The 20,681-nt window shown below is 35.8% G+C and overlaps 1 protein-coding gene across 1 annotated transcript; it reads right to left on the bottom strand.

Annotated features, from left to right (window-relative positions):
* Positions 1–251: 251 nt before the first annotated feature.
* On the bottom strand, positions 252–8,974 carry LOC128241181 (uncharacterized). Its single transcript, XM_052958143.1, has 9 exons — positions 8,831–8,974; positions 8,466–8,519; positions 7,590–7,652; positions 7,306–7,368; positions 5,103–5,165; positions 4,482–4,512; positions 4,029–4,114; positions 2,477–2,676; positions 252–342 (listed from the first exon to the last, which is right to left on the bottom strand). The coding sequence occupies exons 1-9, from the start codon at positions 8,972–8,974 to the stop codon at positions 252–254; spliced, it is 795 nt and encodes a 264-aa protein (XP_052814103.1).
* Positions 8,975–20,681: the final 11,707 nt, after the last annotated feature.

The raw sequence follows: 20,681 nt of genomic DNA, 5'->3' as shown, positions 1-20,681 counted from the left end.
AAAAAACAAAACATTTCAGTTAACAATTACAATAACTTTAATGGTCAAGCACTTCAAAACTAATTTCCATAAAAGCACAAAAACAACTCGATGGTAGGGAGAAAAATTCCAAATCGTATGGCATATATATACGATACCAGCGTGCATATATTTGAACATAGGATATTATCGGTAGGAGTATTAATAATGGCAATATTAGACTTCTAGATGTTACAAAGCCTCGACAGTGAATTCCTCTACAATATCATTCTTCAGATTAATGTTTTCCTGTGTGATGCCTTTGGCAGCCATTTCCGCTCCAATGTCTGTGTGTATTCAACGTAAGCCGGTGATTGTTCCATCCTTCAAAACCCAAAAGTTCAACTATAACTGTACAGACAGAGCTTATAAACAAAAGAAAAATTCTAACATCTTCTAAATGCTGTCCGCCATATTTAGGTAGGACTCGCGGGGCACATTTGTTTGATAATTTCGTTAATTATATATGAGTACAGGATAGTGAAATAACAGCGTATTCGATGTGAAATCAAACCCTAATGCATCGTTGAAAAAAAGACAAAATCAACCTAATTATTGTGTACACACATATTTGTTTCAAACTCCCTTGTATATGTCTACATTCTAATATTAATAGCTTGCTTAGTGTCAAATAGTACACAGTTCCTATATTATACTAGTGTAATTTGTATTTTAATTGAACAGTATTACCACGTATTACTGCAATAATAAGTATTAAACTAGCTGACCTTGTTTTCGTACTAAGAAAAATGAGAGAGGTTAGACTTTTGAACGATATATTTTACGGATTGGGTGTTGCAGTATTCGTCAATGGTTAATGTCAAATTTATTCTGAAAGTGAAAATATGTTTATCAGCACTTTTTTCACTAATTTTCGGACCCGTTCTGAACAATTCTAAAGCAGCCTAAACTAAGGCAATAAAATTGTCAAAACAATACGGTCACGTAGCGGAATACCATTTGGGAAAAGGTTCTATGATACTAGTTCCACTCAATGAATTTCTAGCTTGAAGGCAATCCATTATTCAATTGTTCTTTGTGTTTATGTTTACAATTACCCAATTTCATCTATTTTCCAAACATAAAGGTATCATTAATCAGACATGATTCGGTGTTCTTCACACTACACTCAAATCCTAATATTTAAGTTAAAGGCCTAGTTTAAGAAATGTTTGGCATGGCAATCCCCTGCATCTCTTGCTTCTTGCACTGATGTCATAGTAGGGGCCAATTTCCTGTTTATTTGTTTATTGGCACAGGGCCATTTAGGGTCCATTTCTATAATAAAATCTCAAAAACTGCACAGCAGAATATTCAGATCGGAGATCTGATAAGACAATTAGGCAATTAGATTAAGGGGGGGGGGGGTCACTCATAGAAGGGTTAAACCAAGCCTGTAAACACAATCGCATTTTTATGTTTCATATATGAGTATAGAATTGAACAAATAATATTGAACCAGTGATATTAATTTGTCAAAAGTTCACCTTTCTATAGAAAAATGCCTATGTATATGCTATTTATCCTATGTCATTAAAGGCGGTTTATGTTTCGAATTTCGACTACTATACTGGTTTCTGTAGTACTTCCTATACATAATGAAATTAGACCTACACATACAGACGATATAAATGTAATGTAAGTATTAAACTAGAGTATTGTAATGGGAAGCTTAACATTTGTCCGTACGTGATCAATGTATGAGAGGGCAAAACTTTAATACTATGTGGTAATGAGACACAAGTTCAGAATGATAATGTGAGTATGTGTAAATGTGTTTATGCGCATAGCTTCTTCGGTTATTTAGTTATTAAGTCGTTAAGTTATTAATGAATTTTGATAAATGTATTCGTACATTTCGAACAAACATTGTATAAGAAAATCAAGATAGATTGAACATTGCATAGCACTCAGTTCTTAATATTTAGCTTAAAGCACTCACATATTTATTGAAACATCTTTCATCACTATCATTTTTATTTGTCGTAATTAACAGATTCAAAAGTGCCGTATTAATTGAGTTAAAGGGAAGTTAAAACAATCGCTTTAAAAGTAGTTATTAAAGTTGATATTTTTTCTCCTTAGAGTGCAGTTAAAAATCAATTAACATTTAGCTGCTGTCAGTTTACTGACAAAAAAACTCCTTATTTTACAGAAACAAATGAACAATTTAAAACTAATTTGTTTTACCGATATTGAAATCCACAACTTGCCTATGAACACCTACTCGTATATACTTTAAAAATGGCTTAACCTGACTTCAACTTAGGACATGTTATTTGTATATGACGCATATAATTTTTGTACATTAAAGAGTAATACTAATCCAAAACGTCCATACATAGGCCCCTTAACGAAATGAAATGATGAACATATTTCCTCCTACTTTAAACAGTTAACACCTATCCCCTCATGAACGTCCTAAGCTGACCTTTATTAACTATAATAATATCCTTACCGGTAAACATACACTTGACCATAAAACAATGAGACGCCATCTAGAACAACTTTTCCTTCATTCCCCAAGGTGAATATCAACCCTCTACTGAACGCCTCCTTTAACATCCTACATAGCAGCTCGCCCTTATTGTTGTAACACAGACGTCCTGTAAACGTGCATACTTCACTTGAGTTTCCCGGGGTCGGATGGTGCGTCTGCTGTGGGGATGACAAACATTGTATTAGACGTGATGGAATTGATATATCTACTTCATTGTACAAGTTCAGATAAGATGTTTCAAATGAAGCACACGTCATACTTTTATTCTGATTATGTGATTTTGCGCATAAATAATACAACTGCCACAAAATCGAGGCGGGAGGATATAGGAAATACATAGATTATTTAACAAAAATGTCTTGAAATAAAAAGATTGTGCATTGTTAGGTACATTGAAATAGGTTCCGCGTGTATGGATTAAAATGCGATACATAAAAAAAAACATGTTTTTTAGAAAAAGTACACACAAAATTATTCATCTTACGTTACTAGATATAGGTTACTTTGGTGTAATTCAATTAGCGATAACAAAGCGAATTGTCATTATGCATGACAAAGCTAATTCATGGAAGCGTATGTGATAGATTTGCATAATAAAGTCGCCCAGTCTGTGAACTTTTGGTCATGAAGAGATTTGTGAATATCAATTCTCGATTTTATAATGTATTATAGCCAAAGTCAAAAATAAAACTTCGGTGATTTAATAAGAATGCGTGTGTTTATTGTCTTATTTACTTAAATAAAACATATGTCAAGTAACATCTATTTAAGGATTAAAATTCGACTTTTTGCAATGTATGGCGGTATGGTATTCAAAATGGGTGAAGTCCGAAGGGTCATAGATCAGTTGAAATGTTATTTTATGCACAAGCACAAAAACACCTGTAGATTTATGTATTAGTTATGTCATACCTCTTTTTTTACTAGCTTGAAACCTTGACTTGTACTAACAATCCTTGATAAACATAATTATTTTCTTATATCTAGTATGTATGCACTGTGCTATTTGTGGAGTTTTGTGCTGTTCTTTCATGATTCTTGTTTGTGATTTTTTTGTTTTTGTGTTATTTGTCTTTGGCCTTTGGCCTTTACCCAGTGCCATTAAACCGGGTTTACGTTAAAACATTTTGCTATTGAGCTTGTTTGTGTAGTATTTCACATAAGTATTGTATTAACAACTAAGCTAGGACTATGCCTCTCATTCTTGAACGTCAGTAATGTTGGTTGAATTGTTCCCGCTGCCTGTCTTTTTCCCTATTTCTAGTCTGAGGCAGATCTTTTTCTATTAAAAAAAACGATTTCCTTAAATACTATCTTTTTTTAAAACATGCACTAGACATTGCATTTTTTGCGCTGAGACTATGACTGATAATTGCATTATTTCGCCACAACGTAGATATATGTTCTCACGTAAACGTTATTATATTCTAACAAGATTATACTGTTATTCCACGTATTTGTTAGCTTTTAACATGTGACTGTTAATCAGAAATTTACACAAACTAATTACCGTCTGAAGGCCGTCCGGGAATGTGAAAGCCAATTCGATTATACTTAAGTTGACCGTAACATTAACTGTTCTAGTTGGTTGAGTCCCTTTGAAACAAAATGACATAACAAATGTTAGCTCCATAACGGATTTGATAACATCTTTCTTTAACGGAAATGTTTTAATAGTAGAAACACAGTTCTTTGAACAATTTCTTTCTGGTGATTAGATTCCCCGCATGTCTTAAAGCTTTAACCATTACTGATAATATCAGTAACATACAAAACAAATATATCAGTAAACATTAACCTTAAAAATCACAACGATTAACTCTTATTCAAGCAATGCATAATACATAGCAGTGTTATTACTACTGTCATTATGCACTAATTACTATGGTAATGTTATACTGCGTTGTCAATTTATTCAACATCTGGTTCCTGTACAATATTTAGTTATTAAAAGACAACTTACAGTTGATGTTGTCTTTGAATTCTGCCCCTCCCTTAAAATAGACAATATATTAATGTCTAGAATTATTCATATATAATGGTTTATTCAATGCATTGTCATCAATGGCTACACAGTATACTATGTATAGAAATATACGTCAATAGAACAGCCGCTGTGTTTTATATGCTAATACAGTATTTAACCGCTTATTTCCGAATAATGGTGGTTCAATTCACCTTTGTGCAAAAAAGAATTATTTTAATGAAACAAAACAATAACGTTATTGTCCGAAATAAAGTCAATTAGCATTTTTCTTTTGCTTTTACCAAAACGTTTGTAAGTGCTTTTTTACAAATACTCTCCCTGTCCACAATTAAGTTTTGTTTTATTAAACCTGTTTGTGAAGGTATTACATTTTTAAATTCATCATGACCATTTTTAACACATTTCAGCTCATCATTGTCTGTTCCTTGTTTAAAAACGTGTTTGAATCATCCTACACGTTTGATTTGTTACGTGCACATGACTACCCTTTACCTCTTTAACCAAACAGTTGAATAGCCTGGAATCTATTAGTTTGCACTTCCTTGGTGTTATATCGCAGTTCAGTTATTTATCAAACAGTTATTATAAACATCTTACCTTTTTGGATTTCTCTTTGAACTGTTTTGCTTTCAGTAACTTTTGTTCGAGCCCCATCCCAATCTGAAAGCGGTAAAAATATTAGTAGTTTTAACAAGGTTGTCAGTACATATAGACAAGGCAATCCGTTTATCGAATTCCTAATAAAAAGACTAAGCAAAATGTCCCCACAATACATTTCACTAGTAGCAATGTATAGCTAATGTAAATGTTTCACTATTTAGGCGTTCCCAGGGAATCTGTGCTAACATGTTCAAAACGATTATTTGTAACAGAATTCCCAATTTTTAAATGAGAAAGGTCTTAATTCACTGTTTCATTCAAGCACACAGTTCCTTCCAATGTGTATTGTCAAACCATGTGGCCTGTGATAGCGTTGTGTAAAGTCCAACAACGATGTCTGAACGAGAGTGATGTAAAGTCAAATTACTAGGACTGTACATTAATGGTATATAGTCTGAAAACGAGTTCAGTACAAGAGTGGTGTACATTCGAAATACAAAGTCTGACGAGAAGTGTTTAGTTCAACAACGAGGTATGTGCATTAGTGGTGTTTAATTCAACAACGGCATCTGAACGAAAGTGGTGTATACTCCAACAACGAGGTATGAACGAGAGAGGTGTATTGTCCAACAACAAGGTATTTACGATAGTGGTGTATGATCCAACAAAGACGTATGAACGAGAGTGGTGTATACTCCAACAACGAGGTATGAACGAGAGTGGTGTATTGCCCCACAACGAGGTATGGGCGCGAGTGGTGTATAGTCCAACAACGACGTCTGAACGACAGAGGTGTATACTCCAACAACGAGGTATGAACGAGAGAAGTGTATTGTTTAGCAACGAGGTATGAACGAGAGTGTTATATAGTCAAACAACGAGGATTGTGCAAGAGTAGTGAAGTCCAACAACGAGTTCTTAACGAGAGATGTGTATAGTGTTACTACGAGTTATCTATGATAGTCATGTATAGTCCAACAACGAGGTACATGCATATGCGATAGTGGTGTATATATCAACAACGGGAGTGATGGTACTCCCCAAAACGAGGTGTGTACGACCATTGACCAATTTAGTTCACTATCAAAGAGAATCCGCACTTGTAACACGGTATTTAATTCAAATATCAACACATAATAGTAATAAAGAATGGTCTATGCTTGATAAATTGATATTCATATAAAATCGATTATACGAAGATGTTGATGACTTCACGTACTCAGTTAAACCTACTGCACCAATAGCACAGGCATTGTCAGCACCCCTATATCCACATACAAATTTTATGAATACATGAACCACGCTTTCTTAAACATAATTCTGTTGTTGTTCTGTCTAATTTTTAATAAAGGTGACTGTGAAAGTAACGTCAACTTTTTAATTTTCGTTTGTGTTGCTTTTCTTCAGTTACACGCCCAAGTTATAAGTTTCGGGTCCATAACCTTCCGAAAACAACACAAAAAGCAGTCCCTTACTATCGCGACTATGTTACCGAACCCGAAACTACCCTACACTAAAATAAACACAAATGGGCTATATATCATTGTTCATGTATACTAAACCATTATAACGTTCCCACAGGGGAGTTGGTAGCCCAAACCTCCCTACAAATACACAGGCACCAGTTTGCTTACTACACCTCCTATGTTTCTGCTAGACTTTCCTAAGGCATAACAAATCAAAAACCAAATTGCTATATAAACTAATGATTCGCCAGTATTTACTTTAACATAGAAGTTATTCGTTAAATATTTTTTTAAACAATACAATATAATGTTTATACTGTTATTTTTATATTTAAGTTTATTTAAAAAGTAAATTATATGTATTTTAAGAAAACAGATTGATATGGCTTATTTGCATAGTTTGGTTACGTACAGTTCGAAAATTATATAGCTTATACTGTAAGATTTAACTCATTTCAGAAACAAAGCCCATATTATTTTAAATAAGAAAAATATCCTCCGAAAAAAATATTCTGAGCCATGATAAATCGACTCTAAGATTCATAAACGAAGCTTTAAATGAAACGTAGCATAAGAGTTTGGGGTCATGTTATTAAATAAATATTATAATATTTTTAATAACATATGGATTATGTTCATATCGGTTTAACTCGGGTTCTTCAGCATCATAAATAACATGATTTATTTATCAAATATCTGTTATAAAGATTTGTTGATATTTCTGTTTACCTCACCTTTCTAGCTTCCTTTATGCCCTGTTTTGCTTTCATTAGTTCTTGTTCGAGACTTGTCCTTTTCTGAAAGCATAAAGGCAAAACATGTAAGTAGTGTTTTGAAATAAATTGTCAATACACATATACAAACTGCAATGCTTTAATAAAAAAATAAAAACATTTGACTAAATATAATGTTCCTCTATAATGAACCTACACACATTCTATAGACTAATGTACACGGTTGACTATATATAACATCCGTGTATATATGTACATAATCAAGTTTGTAAAAATAGCCCCACCGTCTCTGAATTATCTAAGTCTTGTTTCACTCGTTGCAGCTCATCAAACAGTGACTTCCTGTCCTGGAAACATGGAAGGAATTTACTACTTTAATTATTGATATCAATTACGATAACAATTATCATATTATATACACATGAAGCTTAGATTTGTTCATTAGATTGTATTGTTTAAACGGGCAAAGAAAAAAATAGAATATGGTTTATATTAAACTATTTATTCAGGTTATATTATCCTCTGTAATGGATATAATAATAAATCAATGAATCTGCACAATGATGATGATAAATGCACAGGTAAAGTATAACATGTTTTACATACATTTATCATCTGATTTTTTTTATCGAGCTGATACGAAATTTAAAGTGTTTACTACGATTGCAGCCACTATATCAAGTATGTGAATAGTTTTGTCTTTATTAGTTCCTAGTATTAATTTCGTTCTTTTTTCAAAGCACAATAAGTTAAGCGGCTTAAACATTTTGATTTCTAGTATTTGTGTTTGATCAAATAGCCGTTTAATATTCAATGTTCGTTCGCATAACAATTACTGTGTACGATAAAACACTGACGGATTGAGTGGTCAATGGACACATGTAGGTCAATTATCGTTTAAATCACCCCTTCTTTCTATGTAGAGAGGTATTTTGATTATTGAAAAAATCCATTTCTTCGCAGGATGCATTATGGGAAATTTTATCAATTAATGTCAACGGTAGTTTTATGAAATCAATTGACCAATACCAAAACAGCTTTAGAAATACATAATGAATATATCATCGAACAGGTGATAGGATACCTGCGTTAATACAATGGCCCCTTTCTTACGTATTGATTTCGATACATAATTTGTAGGCGCGTTAATTTGTACAAACCTTTTCTGAGTCTTGCTTGATTTGATTCAACATTGCAGTGAGCTCCCGCCGGGTCTGAAATTCAAACAACCAAATATAAAACAGTATATGAGCTTTTATAATGATGCACAATTATCATCGAATGGGAAAGCCTTGATATAATTTTTATATGGTTTAAAAAAAATGTTATTCAGTCTAATAGACATTTCAGGCTTAATTTCAGTAGAAATGTATGAATACATAAAACATTAAGTACATAATTATTGAGAATCAAGAGTTAGGAATAGTTGCTGTTGATAAATATGCAATTATTAAAAATGCGACATGATGCTTGTAAGAAATATTACGGTTTATAGCACTTACGCATCTGACATCATGCATAATACCTTGTTTATTTTTGTAGTACAGGCGACAACATCGTTGGTATTTCCATCGTCACTCCCAGTAACTTCTTCTTGGAGTTCACACAAGTCCTCCAAATCATCAAACAGGCATTTAAGTATAACTTTGTCTTCTTTGAAGTTAAACATTTTAAAAGTATGTTGTGTTTGATTTCTCTGAGATGGGATCTGGCGTCCGAAACCTTTTTCTCAAAATTTCTTCTCACGAGGTACAAGTGCCCAGCCATTTTATTGATAACAAAATTATCAATTTTACTTTCTTCATTGTCACACCTCCTGGCTTTCTCATCACACGTCTTAGAAATATGGGAATAGATGTTTAGATTTTCGTCATATTTTTTTCTTATTCCGTCTATAATGCTACTTGTCAATACATCAACTCGATGTTTTATTTTATTTCCTAATTCCATACACTCATGCAGACATTTATCAGCATTTGTCTTGCAGTTTTCCTTACTTTGTTTTGCTTCATCTTTCAAAAACATAATTTCAGCTTTAAACTCAGTAAATAGTGACTTCATTGAGTAGATTTTATTGCAATCAATACTTCTATCTTCATGCAACAAGTCAACAACCTGTTCAACGCAAGAAGCATGTTCCGAATGAAAACATCTATCACAAATCAAAGAATCATGAATTTCACATAGATATCTCGTTCTCTCTGTCGGATGCTGCATACATCTATCTTCGGCGATGTCACGCTTAGTGACCGTTGGGTTACCATTATTTTTCTCATTCAAACTTACATTGTGAGTAAGAAACACCTTTACTGTCTTGTGAACATCTATACAAGTTTTTCCAACGTTTCCACAAGTTTTGCAATATCCAACTGCAACTTCGTTACAACACATTTCACACTGAATCTTTGTGTCATGAATCGATGCCATGGTAACGCAGGTTAAGATAAAATAATTGAAGTCAAAACGTTTTTTAATGCACACGTTTGATTTGAGGGATGAAGTGACGATTAGTTGTGAAATATTATATCACTTTTATTAATTAACCTTCATATGAGTTCATGTGTCACTGAAATTATATATACATTTATGATAAGCAAGATCGCGAGAACAACAAGATAATAACGAGTGCTTTATAAAGCTAAGGGCAAGTGACGCTGTCAAAATAATCACGTTTAAAAAGGTTGCTTACCAATTGACTCAGTATCAATCGCTCTTACACTCGCGAATCACTTATATTAGGCTTAATATATATTCCGTTTCTTTTTTAATAAGTTAGTAGCGAGTGTGTAATAACTCTAAGGGCAAGTAATTCTGTCACTAAAATCAACTTTACCCTGTGCCACAAGACTAGGTTAAGATTGAAACTTTCGGCTACTGGCGTGTTTCTGTAATTATTAATATACATAGTAAACAGATTATTACCATTTATTTTAAACTTTTAAAAGTATTGCCAGAACAAAAATCAACACATTTACTGGTTCGAAATTGATTAATATTTTAGGTACCGGTCATGATTTTCTTAGCTTTCATGAACACATTATATTGCTTCCATCTTACCTTTTATCAAATATGTATCACCTTTACAGAATTTGACGGAAAAAAAAGTTAGCACAATGAAGTTATTATTAACTAAATAAGAAACAGAGATACAATATACAAACTATTTAACCAAGAAATGACAAGTACAATGGACAGTGAATGTATGTTCTAAATATTAATTTAGGATCTACTTTCGCCCTTGCGATGCCTTATTCCACCTCTCACTATCAGCTCCTTGGTGGAAAGGAAGGTCTGAATTAGTTAACACTATTACATGTGTTGTAATGAAAAATACATGTAAACTATCAATAACAAATCCCCGTTACCTCATTACAAAAAACTGCTACATGCACGAGAACAATGTCCGTCTCTGAATAAACTACCACAACCTTGTGAACTGTTTTTAAAAAAAACTCCCTTTCATCTAATACCTTTGAGGTTAATGTTTAAATAATTTGTAAATGGCGTTCAGGGAAAAGCAGTTTGTACCCAACAAACTATGTACGAGTATGGTCATATTCATAAAACGATGTCCATTCCGCCTAAAGTGTAGGCAGCATTTCAGGAATTTCCGACACATAAGATATCTTACAAATTTATAAATTTGTATGTACGACAAGTAAATAAAATGATGAGTTTTATATATTTCAAACAACATGACCTGCTACGCACTTAGAACAATATTACACGAACAGCTCCACAAAAAGGGAGGTGACTAGTGCTCGTACGTAAACAAAGTGTTTTCTGCTTCGAGTCTGTCTTGCTGTTGATATAGATTTAAATGTTGTTGTTTTTTCGTAATATTTTATTGTTTTTGTTTTTTAAATAAAATTTTCTTGAAATAGTCTTTACTATAATTGTTGGTGTAATAAACATAACATTCATGACTGTTTGTTGAATTTGTTACGAAAACACGGTAACTGAGATATCAAAAGCAAAATTCCTTTACAGCAAATAGCCAATAATAAATATCGAAAGAATACATATTTTTTGAAAGTTAACATATTTTTTTTTATTGTTATGATTGTTAACACATTAAACATATTGGCTCATGGATTTAGTATGTTGTCCTTCCTTTATAAATAATACAATGGAAACAACAGCAATACTTCTTTTCGTTCCCACTGCATTTTGCTCCCTCATTGTGGGCTCTTAATATTTCTGCAAAATGTTAAACATATAAATTATACTTTAAAAATAGTTCTTGAATAATTCATATAATGCGCTTTATCCGGAGAATTAACATCAACAGCGAAGCACGCTCTACGAAGTGGAGTTATCAACTGTTAAGCTTTATATAGAAGGATTACTTTTCTAGGATATATTCTTTGCTGGTTTAAATCATTTTACAGCCCAATCCTTGCCATGTATTACCAGAGAGAACAGACGCTTTAGAACTGATGCACTATATCTTCATTCTGTATGATTAAAGATGTACTATGACTCCCAATCAAGATTTAACATATTTAATGCAATTGCTGTGAACAAATGTCGAAACAATTATGCTGATGAAGGAAACCGAGTTTAATTTAAAAGAAATATGCAGAAAACACGGCTTTGCTACCTTATGAAATCGCAGTAAATCGTTTAGCATTGACAAATCAATTAATATTGTTTGCGATTTCAGCTATTTAATACGGTTTAAATAAATGTCCTCATAAAATAAGAAGCCACTGCGCTCCATCTAATTGCTAGACTGTTTTCAAGCAAAGATAAAACTTTATAATTAAGTGTGTTCGCCAGTCTGTGATTGTCAATAGAAATGCTCGATCTATTGAATAACGGGAACAATAGTATCACTCAGGTATACGGTACACAAACTCAATAATTAGAAAGGCATTCGACTTAGGAGTACGCTCGAGTGCGTTGCATTCAGGTGGGTGCAGATTTTACGATAGTGACTTGACAGCAGTGTACAATATTAATTACAGAGGCACATCGCACAATCATTTGATCACAGCAATATGTCTTATGTAGCGTAAAATATTTAATAGCGTCAAGATAACTCGTCATACATGATAAAAGTTTCCCTTAAATTCTATGATTGTATACATATTTACAATTATATTGGCATGAACATTTTCCTATTTACTAAATTGATTTCTGTTAAAAACATTCATGTCATACTCTATGTACAAATCTTAGGAGAGAAGCCAGTTGTAACCATTACTAATGTGACAGTATACCGTTCTGAATGTTATACACACTATATCTCAATATATTGTCAATATAGGTGCAAACTAAAATTGATACTGATAAAAATCTAACGGGGTTATTTACAATCCAAAAAGGCCAGCAACGATGCGAAAGTCGATTGAAGAACCAAAATTTAAAATGTCTGAAATATCAATTTCTATTTAGTTTTAAGGTTTAATATTTGTATAAATAATATAAGTATGATTGATATATTTGTTGTGACATAAAAAGCTGTTATTAGGAGTTAAGCATTTTTTTACAAAATAATATTTTATCAGATTTCCAATCAAAAGGTATTTCCGTTTTCCCGGAAATGTCTTAATACGACAATTGTATGTTTATGATTCAAATTTATCAGAACTGCCTAATCAAGAATGTCTTAAAGCTACGCGTTAGCTTAGTGTTGATTGCACTATTTAAAAAAAAAGATATATGCATTTTGTAATCCGGAAATTAATTTCATCTACTATTTTTAATTATTGTTTTGAATAACTTTTATATTCGAAAAGTGTTCATCAATAACTCTGAAGACTTTGTTGAACAGGTAGTCTTGGGCATTTGGATAAGAAAGTAAAGATGTTGACAGACTTTTCCGAAATAATGTGAATGCTTTTTGATTCAAAATCTAATAAAATCTTCTTTTGTGAAATTTGTTCAATCCCTTACTACCCCAAAACATTTCACCAAGAACATATGTTTCATTCCTAAAAATCGTTCCTCAAAACTAAATAGAACATGAAGTTTTTAAATGGTATATTTTTTTGCTTTCCGCACCCACTTTTGCATTGTGGCCAGCCCTTACTTTATCTTGACGTAATGGATTAAATAAGAATGTGTCATGCAAATACATTTTTGACTCATAAATAATATCATTTTAAAGACGCATTGATGTCAAAATTAAAATATAATTACCTATGCTCTCCCTATTGTCGTTGAAGACCGGAAAATCCATGCTGCACTGTATTAATCAATTAAAAACTTTCTTTAAATGAAAACCGCCCTTTTAGCTCTGTTACACTTTAAACACTTGGTTGTCATCATTTGAAAACGCATTTAGTAAATATTGAACACACTCAGAAATAAACAGTTTATACATTGATAATAACTAAAACTCTAAGACAAGAGAAAGCACATCAACATATCAATAATAGTTAGTTAAAGCTAACACTTATGCCTCGATCTTATTAAATGTAACATAGCTTTTACTAGAATCCAAGCGTAAGAATTGTAGTTTTAAAAGCCATCAATTTTAGTGAATATAACTTTAAGTAGTAAAATAAAGCGTTCATAAATTGAATTCATCAGATGAATAGTGTGGATTTCAAAATCGTAAACATGATAACTGAAAACCGAGGTCAACCAACCTGCATTGTATTCCGAGCAAATAATTTCCTTGTTAAAGTTAAATCTTCTTCATTGTTCTTATTAACTTAAAACACTTATTTGTCATCATTCAAAAACACATTTATCCAAATATTGAGCACACTCCCACACGACCATTTTTTAGAAATGTCGCGATACTCGGAGTACGAGGGTTCAAAACCCAGGCGTGCTGAAGAAATAGCCACGCAAAGTATAATTATAAGACATAAACAAAACACGTCTGTGATGTCCAAAATCTAATATACGAGTGCCTAAATACAAATACAGCATGTAAGACATAAAATGAATACAGAATGAAATATAAATGGAATTTACCTGAAGAAATAGCCACGCAAAGTATAATTATAAGACATAAACAAAACACGTCTGTGATGTCCAAAATCTAATATACGAGTGCGCGGATTCCTCGTGCACGAGTGAAAGGTTAAGGTTAACGGATATAGAAAAATAAAGTGAAATTGAAAGTGAAAGAATAATGAAGACCAGACTGAAAGTGAAAGTGAGTGACAGGGGTTAAGTTCTACTATTACTATGATGAATAATATTAGACACATATAGACAAACAAACAATGACAAACACATAAACAAATGACCCTGCGACATCCTCCCCCTCTTAGAGAGAATGTCGTCCCGACATTGCAAAGTAACTAGACGCTGTAAACTAAAATTCAGCTAAAGTAATATACATAATTCTAAATACAGGTACTACATTTAAGTAAGTACACTACAACTGTCAAAACTACTTGTAGCTGGTGACAGTCACTATGAAAAAAAACAACAGTAGGGGCCCCAAATTGAACAGTAAACATAATAATATGTTTATGTAGTAGTGAAATAATATTAATTAAGACATAATCTTAATCAATAGCAAATAAATGGCACATCTAAATAATTGTATGTCTGCAGTTTTATCATTTGAAAACACAGCATTTTTAACCGTTATGGTTTACATGTTCAATAATAACGCATTTCAAACACAATAAATAACACAATTTTCAAATTCATGGTTCAATACAACAAGAAAAAAAAATTGAAACAAAATCTTCAGATCTCAAAACTACTATCTCAGAAAACACCGTAATTACTCTGAAATTAAAACCAGTGTCAAACGACCCAATCCTTCTCCATCCATCTGGGTCTCTGACGCACCCTCGCTTCACGTCGCTGCGGTATGACGTATTTCTGGCTGGAATCTGAACAAGGTACCACATTGCTACTCTCTCGAGACCTCAAAGCACGAGTACCATCAGAACAACCACCAGAGTGTGAAATTAAAGAAGCTCCCGGCGGGGACGCCATTGTTGCACTTGGTGAAACTACGTCATCTGACTCGCCTACATCCGTTGAATCAAGCCTTTCACCAACACCAACATCAACATCAGCATCGGGACCTCTCAAAGGAATTGCCGAACATGGCAGCAACAAATTCCTATGAAGCGTTTTCACAGGACCCCTGCAAAACTCCTTCCGGACCCGGAAAACGGGAATGTCCTTGTTAGGTTGATCAACCACAACATAGACATCACGGTCCGAGCGATCAGCCAACTTGTGTCTACCTTTTATGCCAACCTTCCTAACCAAAACGTGATCGCCTGGCTCTACCTTACAAGATCTCACACGATGGTCGTATCGGCGCTTATGTCTCCGGCCCTGTCGCTTGGATTCACGACTGGCAGCCTTGTATGCAAAATGCAAACGAGACTTAAGATCTCTGATATATGAGGACTTATCGACAGAAGAAGAACAAGTATCAGGTGTAATGCCTAGAAATGCATCTAGAGCCAAACGAGGGTGCTGCCCAAACATAAGAAAGTGTGGCGTTAAGCCCGTACTCTCGTGTCGAGTTGCGTTATACGCGTGCACCAACGTAGGTATATGTGCTTTCCAATTCTTCTTCTCCTCCTCGGTCAAATTGCCAATCATGTTCATCAGAGTCTGATTGAACCTTTCCGCCATTCCGTTGCCCTGGGGATGGTAAGGTGTGGTGCGGCTTTTCTCCACGTTAGCAATTTTGCATAACTCGCAGATAACATGACTTTCGAAGTTACGACCTTGGTCGCTGTGGATGCGGCTCGGAAATCCATAGTGACAATTGAACTTATCAAACAATGCCCTTGCAGTTGTTCTCGCAGTCTCATTGCGGGTGGGAATTGCTTGTGCGAAGCGCGTGAAGTGGTCTGTAATTATCAGAACCTTCTCATACCCTCCAGCGCACATGTCTAAAGTGAGGTAATCTATACAAACAAGATCAAGAGGATGCGTTGAGACAATAGGGACAAGATTAGCAGCCCTCTTCTCCGGTGTCTTCCTCAAAATGCACCGCTCACAGTCACGTACTCTCCGCTCAACGTAATCATCAATGCCGAACCAATAGAACCTATACCGTACCAATGAAGATGTCCGGTCTCGACCTTGATGTCCAGCCTCTTCATGCAAACCTGTAAAAATGAGATCGTGAAATGCTCTTGGAGCTACCAACTGCTCAACCTTATGCCCATTCACCAAACCATGTCTGTACAACACACCATCACGCACAAACAAATGCGGCCACTCACGAAGCAACTGTTTCACTGGCTCTTCTGCCAGCGCTGTTTGCCGACGTGTAAGCCGATGACCTCCACGCACAATCTGAACAACCCGGTTGATCACTGGATCAATAGACTGCTCGTCTATCCAGTTAACAGATGACAATGGTGTACCCATATTTGATACATCATAATCTGCGTCAACAACCACATCCTTGTCAAACGACACACATTCAAAGAGAGGGAACTCTTCCACTGTAACCATATGGGACTGAAAAATGGCCTTGATGACATCTGGAAACACTACGCACTCATGCACAAAACCAGATGTCGTGCCAAAACCTGGTAGTCTCGACAAAGCATCCGCGTCTATATTCTCCTTGCCGGACCGGTACTTGATGGAAAAGTTAAAGGCAGATAAGGCAGCTAACCACCGATGTGAAAGAGCATCGAGTTTGGCCGTGGTGAAGGCGTACGTTAACGGATTGTTGTCCGTACGAACATGAAACTGGTTACCATAAAGGTAATCATAAAACTTGTCAACCACTGCCCATTTAAGACATAAAAACTCAAGCTTATGCGCGGGGTAGTTGCGCTCACACTGTCTCAAACCACGGGAGGCGTACGCGACGACACGCTCAACTCCTTCCACCTTCTGGTATAAAACGGCTCCAAGCCCGTCTCCACTGGCATCAACGTTCAAAATGAACGGTTTTGAGAAATCAGCATACGTCAACACCGGAGCAGAACATAACTTGTCAATAATAGAGTCAAACGCCTGTTGCTGTCTATCGCCCCATTCCCACGGAACCTGAGTTCTGGATTTCTTCTGCTTGGAGGGAACACCAACTAACAGCTCATTCAGGGGTTTCGCCAGCTGTGCAAAGTTGTGAATAAAACGCCGGTAATAGCTGGCGAACCCAAGGAAGCTCCGCAGCTCCTTGATGTTCGTCGGAACCTTCCACTGTCTAAGTGCAACAATCTTGTCTGGGTCAGTCTCTACACCCGACTCACTAACAACGTGACCCAGATACTTCACCTGCCGCTGGAAAAACTCACACTTGCTGCCCTTCAACTTCAACCCTGCTGATTCTAGTCGACTAAAAACGGAATTGAGCCTCTGAAAATGGTTTTCAAGGTATCGCTGAAAATGATAATGTCGTCTAGATAAATCAGACATTCCTTGGGATGCAGCTCACCCATACAGCGCTCCATGAGTCTCTGGAAAGTCGCTGGGGCGTTAGTAAGCCCGAAAGCCATACGCTGGCACTCGTAAAATCCAAGAGGGCCCACTGAAAAAGCCGTCTTGGGCTTATCAGACTCTTTCATGGCACATTGCCAATAACCACTTCGAAGGTCAAGTTTGCTGAAAAACCTAGAACCGGACAAAGAATCAATGGTCTCATCAATGCGTGGAAGTGAGTACGCGTCCTTAATAGTCCTAGAGTTCAAACGACGAAAGTCTATACAAAACCGAAGTGAGTTGTCCTTCTTACGAACCAAGACCACGTTTGATGAAAATGGGGACTTCGATTCACGAATAGCGCCGGCCTCCAGCATCTCCTTCAGGTGTTCACGAACCTCCTCAAACATTCCCGGTGGGATCCTTCTATAAGGTTCCTTAAAAGGAGTGGGGTCTGTCAAATTGATCTCATGTTCGACCATAGAAGTACACCCCAAATCTGTAAAACCAGAGGAAAACAAATGTTTCCAATCAGAAAGAAAATCCTTGGCCTTAATATGATCTCCCTCAGAAAGTGTATCAGTAGGGACACTAATACCCAACTCTTCCAGACTCTTGTCAGAATTCCGGGACTTGTCTAACTTGCCCTCAAAAGGATCAACCTGTCGTACTACATCCACTTCTTGCAGAGAACAAAGTACAGACTTCGGCAAAAGTGTAAGCGGCCGTGCAGACATGTTGCAAATACGGACCGGAATCCTGCATAATGAGCTTCCTGACTTAACTTGTACTAATCTAGGGCAAACATTCAAATAAGTGGAGCGTTCATCCGTCTCTGTAACACCAACTGTCATACCTCCAACATCTCTCACAGCTCCAGTAAGTGTACGGGTCTCAAATGGTTTCACCACAATAGGTAGCCTACTTAGCGACCTAACTGACATAACACGCGCCTCTGAAAATGTCGAAAAGACGTTTTGCCAAACAGAGGGCATCTGACTACAATCAGCAGCTGACTTAACATAACTTATAACGTTGGTACCAACAACAACAGGGGTACAGCAAGAGTACTGAGTGTCTGGCACAACCAACACTGGAACAGTCACAGATTCTATAGCAGATGATGGAATATCAATATCCAACAACCCGTAACCCAAATATGGCACCTTTGCACCAGCAGCACCTGTAATGTTGAGTGTGAAATCGGACAAACTCTGCAACGCTGGATGAGGTTCAAGTGAGTTAAACAACTTCTCACCTATAGTGGTTACCATGGAACCAGTATCCAACAAAGCATTACAAGAGACACCATTTACCAGAATCTTTGTTTCACTAGATTGACCTACAAGGGGAGCCGTCACACGACAAGAAGGGCCACCTACTGGCTCCCGTTTGATTGGGGCCCCTTCTTGTTTAAATCACCCGGTTTACTATTACTAGAGTTACCCGAGTATGAACCTGACTTAGGACCACCTCTACCTTGTCCTGGCTTACTAGACATCTCCTCCAGCTTCCCCATCCTGGTACTAAGCTGCTTCATCTGCGTGCTCAGCTCCTGTAACTGCTGAAGCATCTTATGTTCAACAACACTCATATGTTGACCTACAGTCTCAGTAGGCTGCTTGTTCCCAACCGACTTAACAGAAACAACTGAACCCAATTCCTGTTCAATGACCCGCAACTCTTTCCGTAGAGTATTGAAATCAGAAACACTTTCAAATTTGTAACGTGACACATTACGTAATTCTGGACTACGAAGACCAGACCACAGACGATTACGAAGCATGTCATTCTTGCTATGAGGATCAAGCTGTAAATTGGAAGTACTGAGAAGCTGCTCCAAACGAAGACTATAATCAGCAACACTCTCATTTATCTCCTGCTTGGCACTGTAAAACTGCTCCTTCAACTTCTCCGTAGAGTGCACATTACCATAAATGCCTTCCAACGCACTCAAAATATCACCAACTGTAGCTAACTCACCCAAATGCAACAGCACCAATCTAGCCTTGCCCTTCAAACTCCGTCTAATTGCCTCAAGTATAGTGTGGGCAGGGTAAACTTGACTTCTAAGTAGACACTTCAGGTCATACTTCCACACATCAAACTCAACACCACCAACAACTGCCTCACCTGCAAACTCTGGAAGTTTAGGCACCTTAACTGAAGAAACTGGGACAGAAGTAGCAGCTGAACTGTTCATTCCTGAAAGAGAAGCATGTGGCAAGACTGAATATCTCGATGTAACAGGTGGTTTCACTCTAACAACCTCAGGTTTGAAACCAACAGCGCCAGTAGAAGCACCTCTAAATGCAGAAGACCCAGTAGCACCACTTAACTGTTTAATATCATCACCAGGACACTTCAAATGAACTGGGGAACCACCATGAATGGGACTACCAAACTGTGATGTGAAAGAACGTGCTCGGAGAACAGGTTTAGGTTTGTCATGCAAAATCCTGTATTCCCTAACGGGTGTCGGTGTGGACAATGTGAGGTTTTCAATCTTTGATACAGCTGGCGTGCTAGTAATAGTTGAAGCCAAAACAGTGTATTTGCCTGACTTCCTAAGTTGCTCTGCATAGTATGCTAACTCTATCTCCTGCAATCCAGACAGCTCAGGTGTTTCATCAGTGTAATTTGCCATTGTGAATAAAATATAAATGTCAATAGCAAAAACTAGAAGATGAAAAAAAATGGACAAAATATAATGAAAACCACAACAACAATTCAGGAACACTGGAAAGGATCATAAAAAACAAATGCAATAGAAAAGAAACACAAATACAAGAACAATTGTTTTTCACTTTATCCCAAATTTTGCAATGCTAAATACACCATACTTACCTATCCAACATCTAACATGTGCATCATTACAGCAAAAATGTAGATAGAACACCAGGAATAAAGCTGAAACTAACAATTCAATGTCATGCACTTCAAATCAAATAATTTGAAGACCATTTACATTGATAAGACTCACTATTTTTCATTTAATAAATTGAATGAAAAATAAACTGCAGACTAATATCAACTTAAGTGCCAGAATT

The sequence above is a fragment of the Mya arenaria genome, chromosome 7, assembly GCF_026914265.1.
Source record: "Mya arenaria isolate MELC-2E11 chromosome 7, ASM2691426v1".
NCBI lineage: Eukaryota > Metazoa > Mollusca > Bivalvia > Myida > Myidae > Mya > Mya arenaria.
This window is presented reverse-complemented; position numbering and strand designations above follow the sequence as displayed.

Bases quoted from the DNA above. Each gene is read 5' to 3' on its own strand.
- LOC128241181 (XM_052958143.1), bottom strand. From the start codon at position 8,974: ATGTTTAACTTCAAAGAAGACAAAGTTATACTTAAATGCCTGTTTGAT. The intron at 7,653-8,465 runs GTTTGTACAAAT...CCATGTTTCCAG, and splicing joins TCAAGCAAGACTCAGAAAAG to GACAGGAAGTCACTGTTTGA. The intron at 343-2,476 runs GTAAGGATATTA...TGGGTTTTGAAG, and splicing joins GGTCAAGTGTATGTTTACCG to GATGGAACAATCACCGGCTT.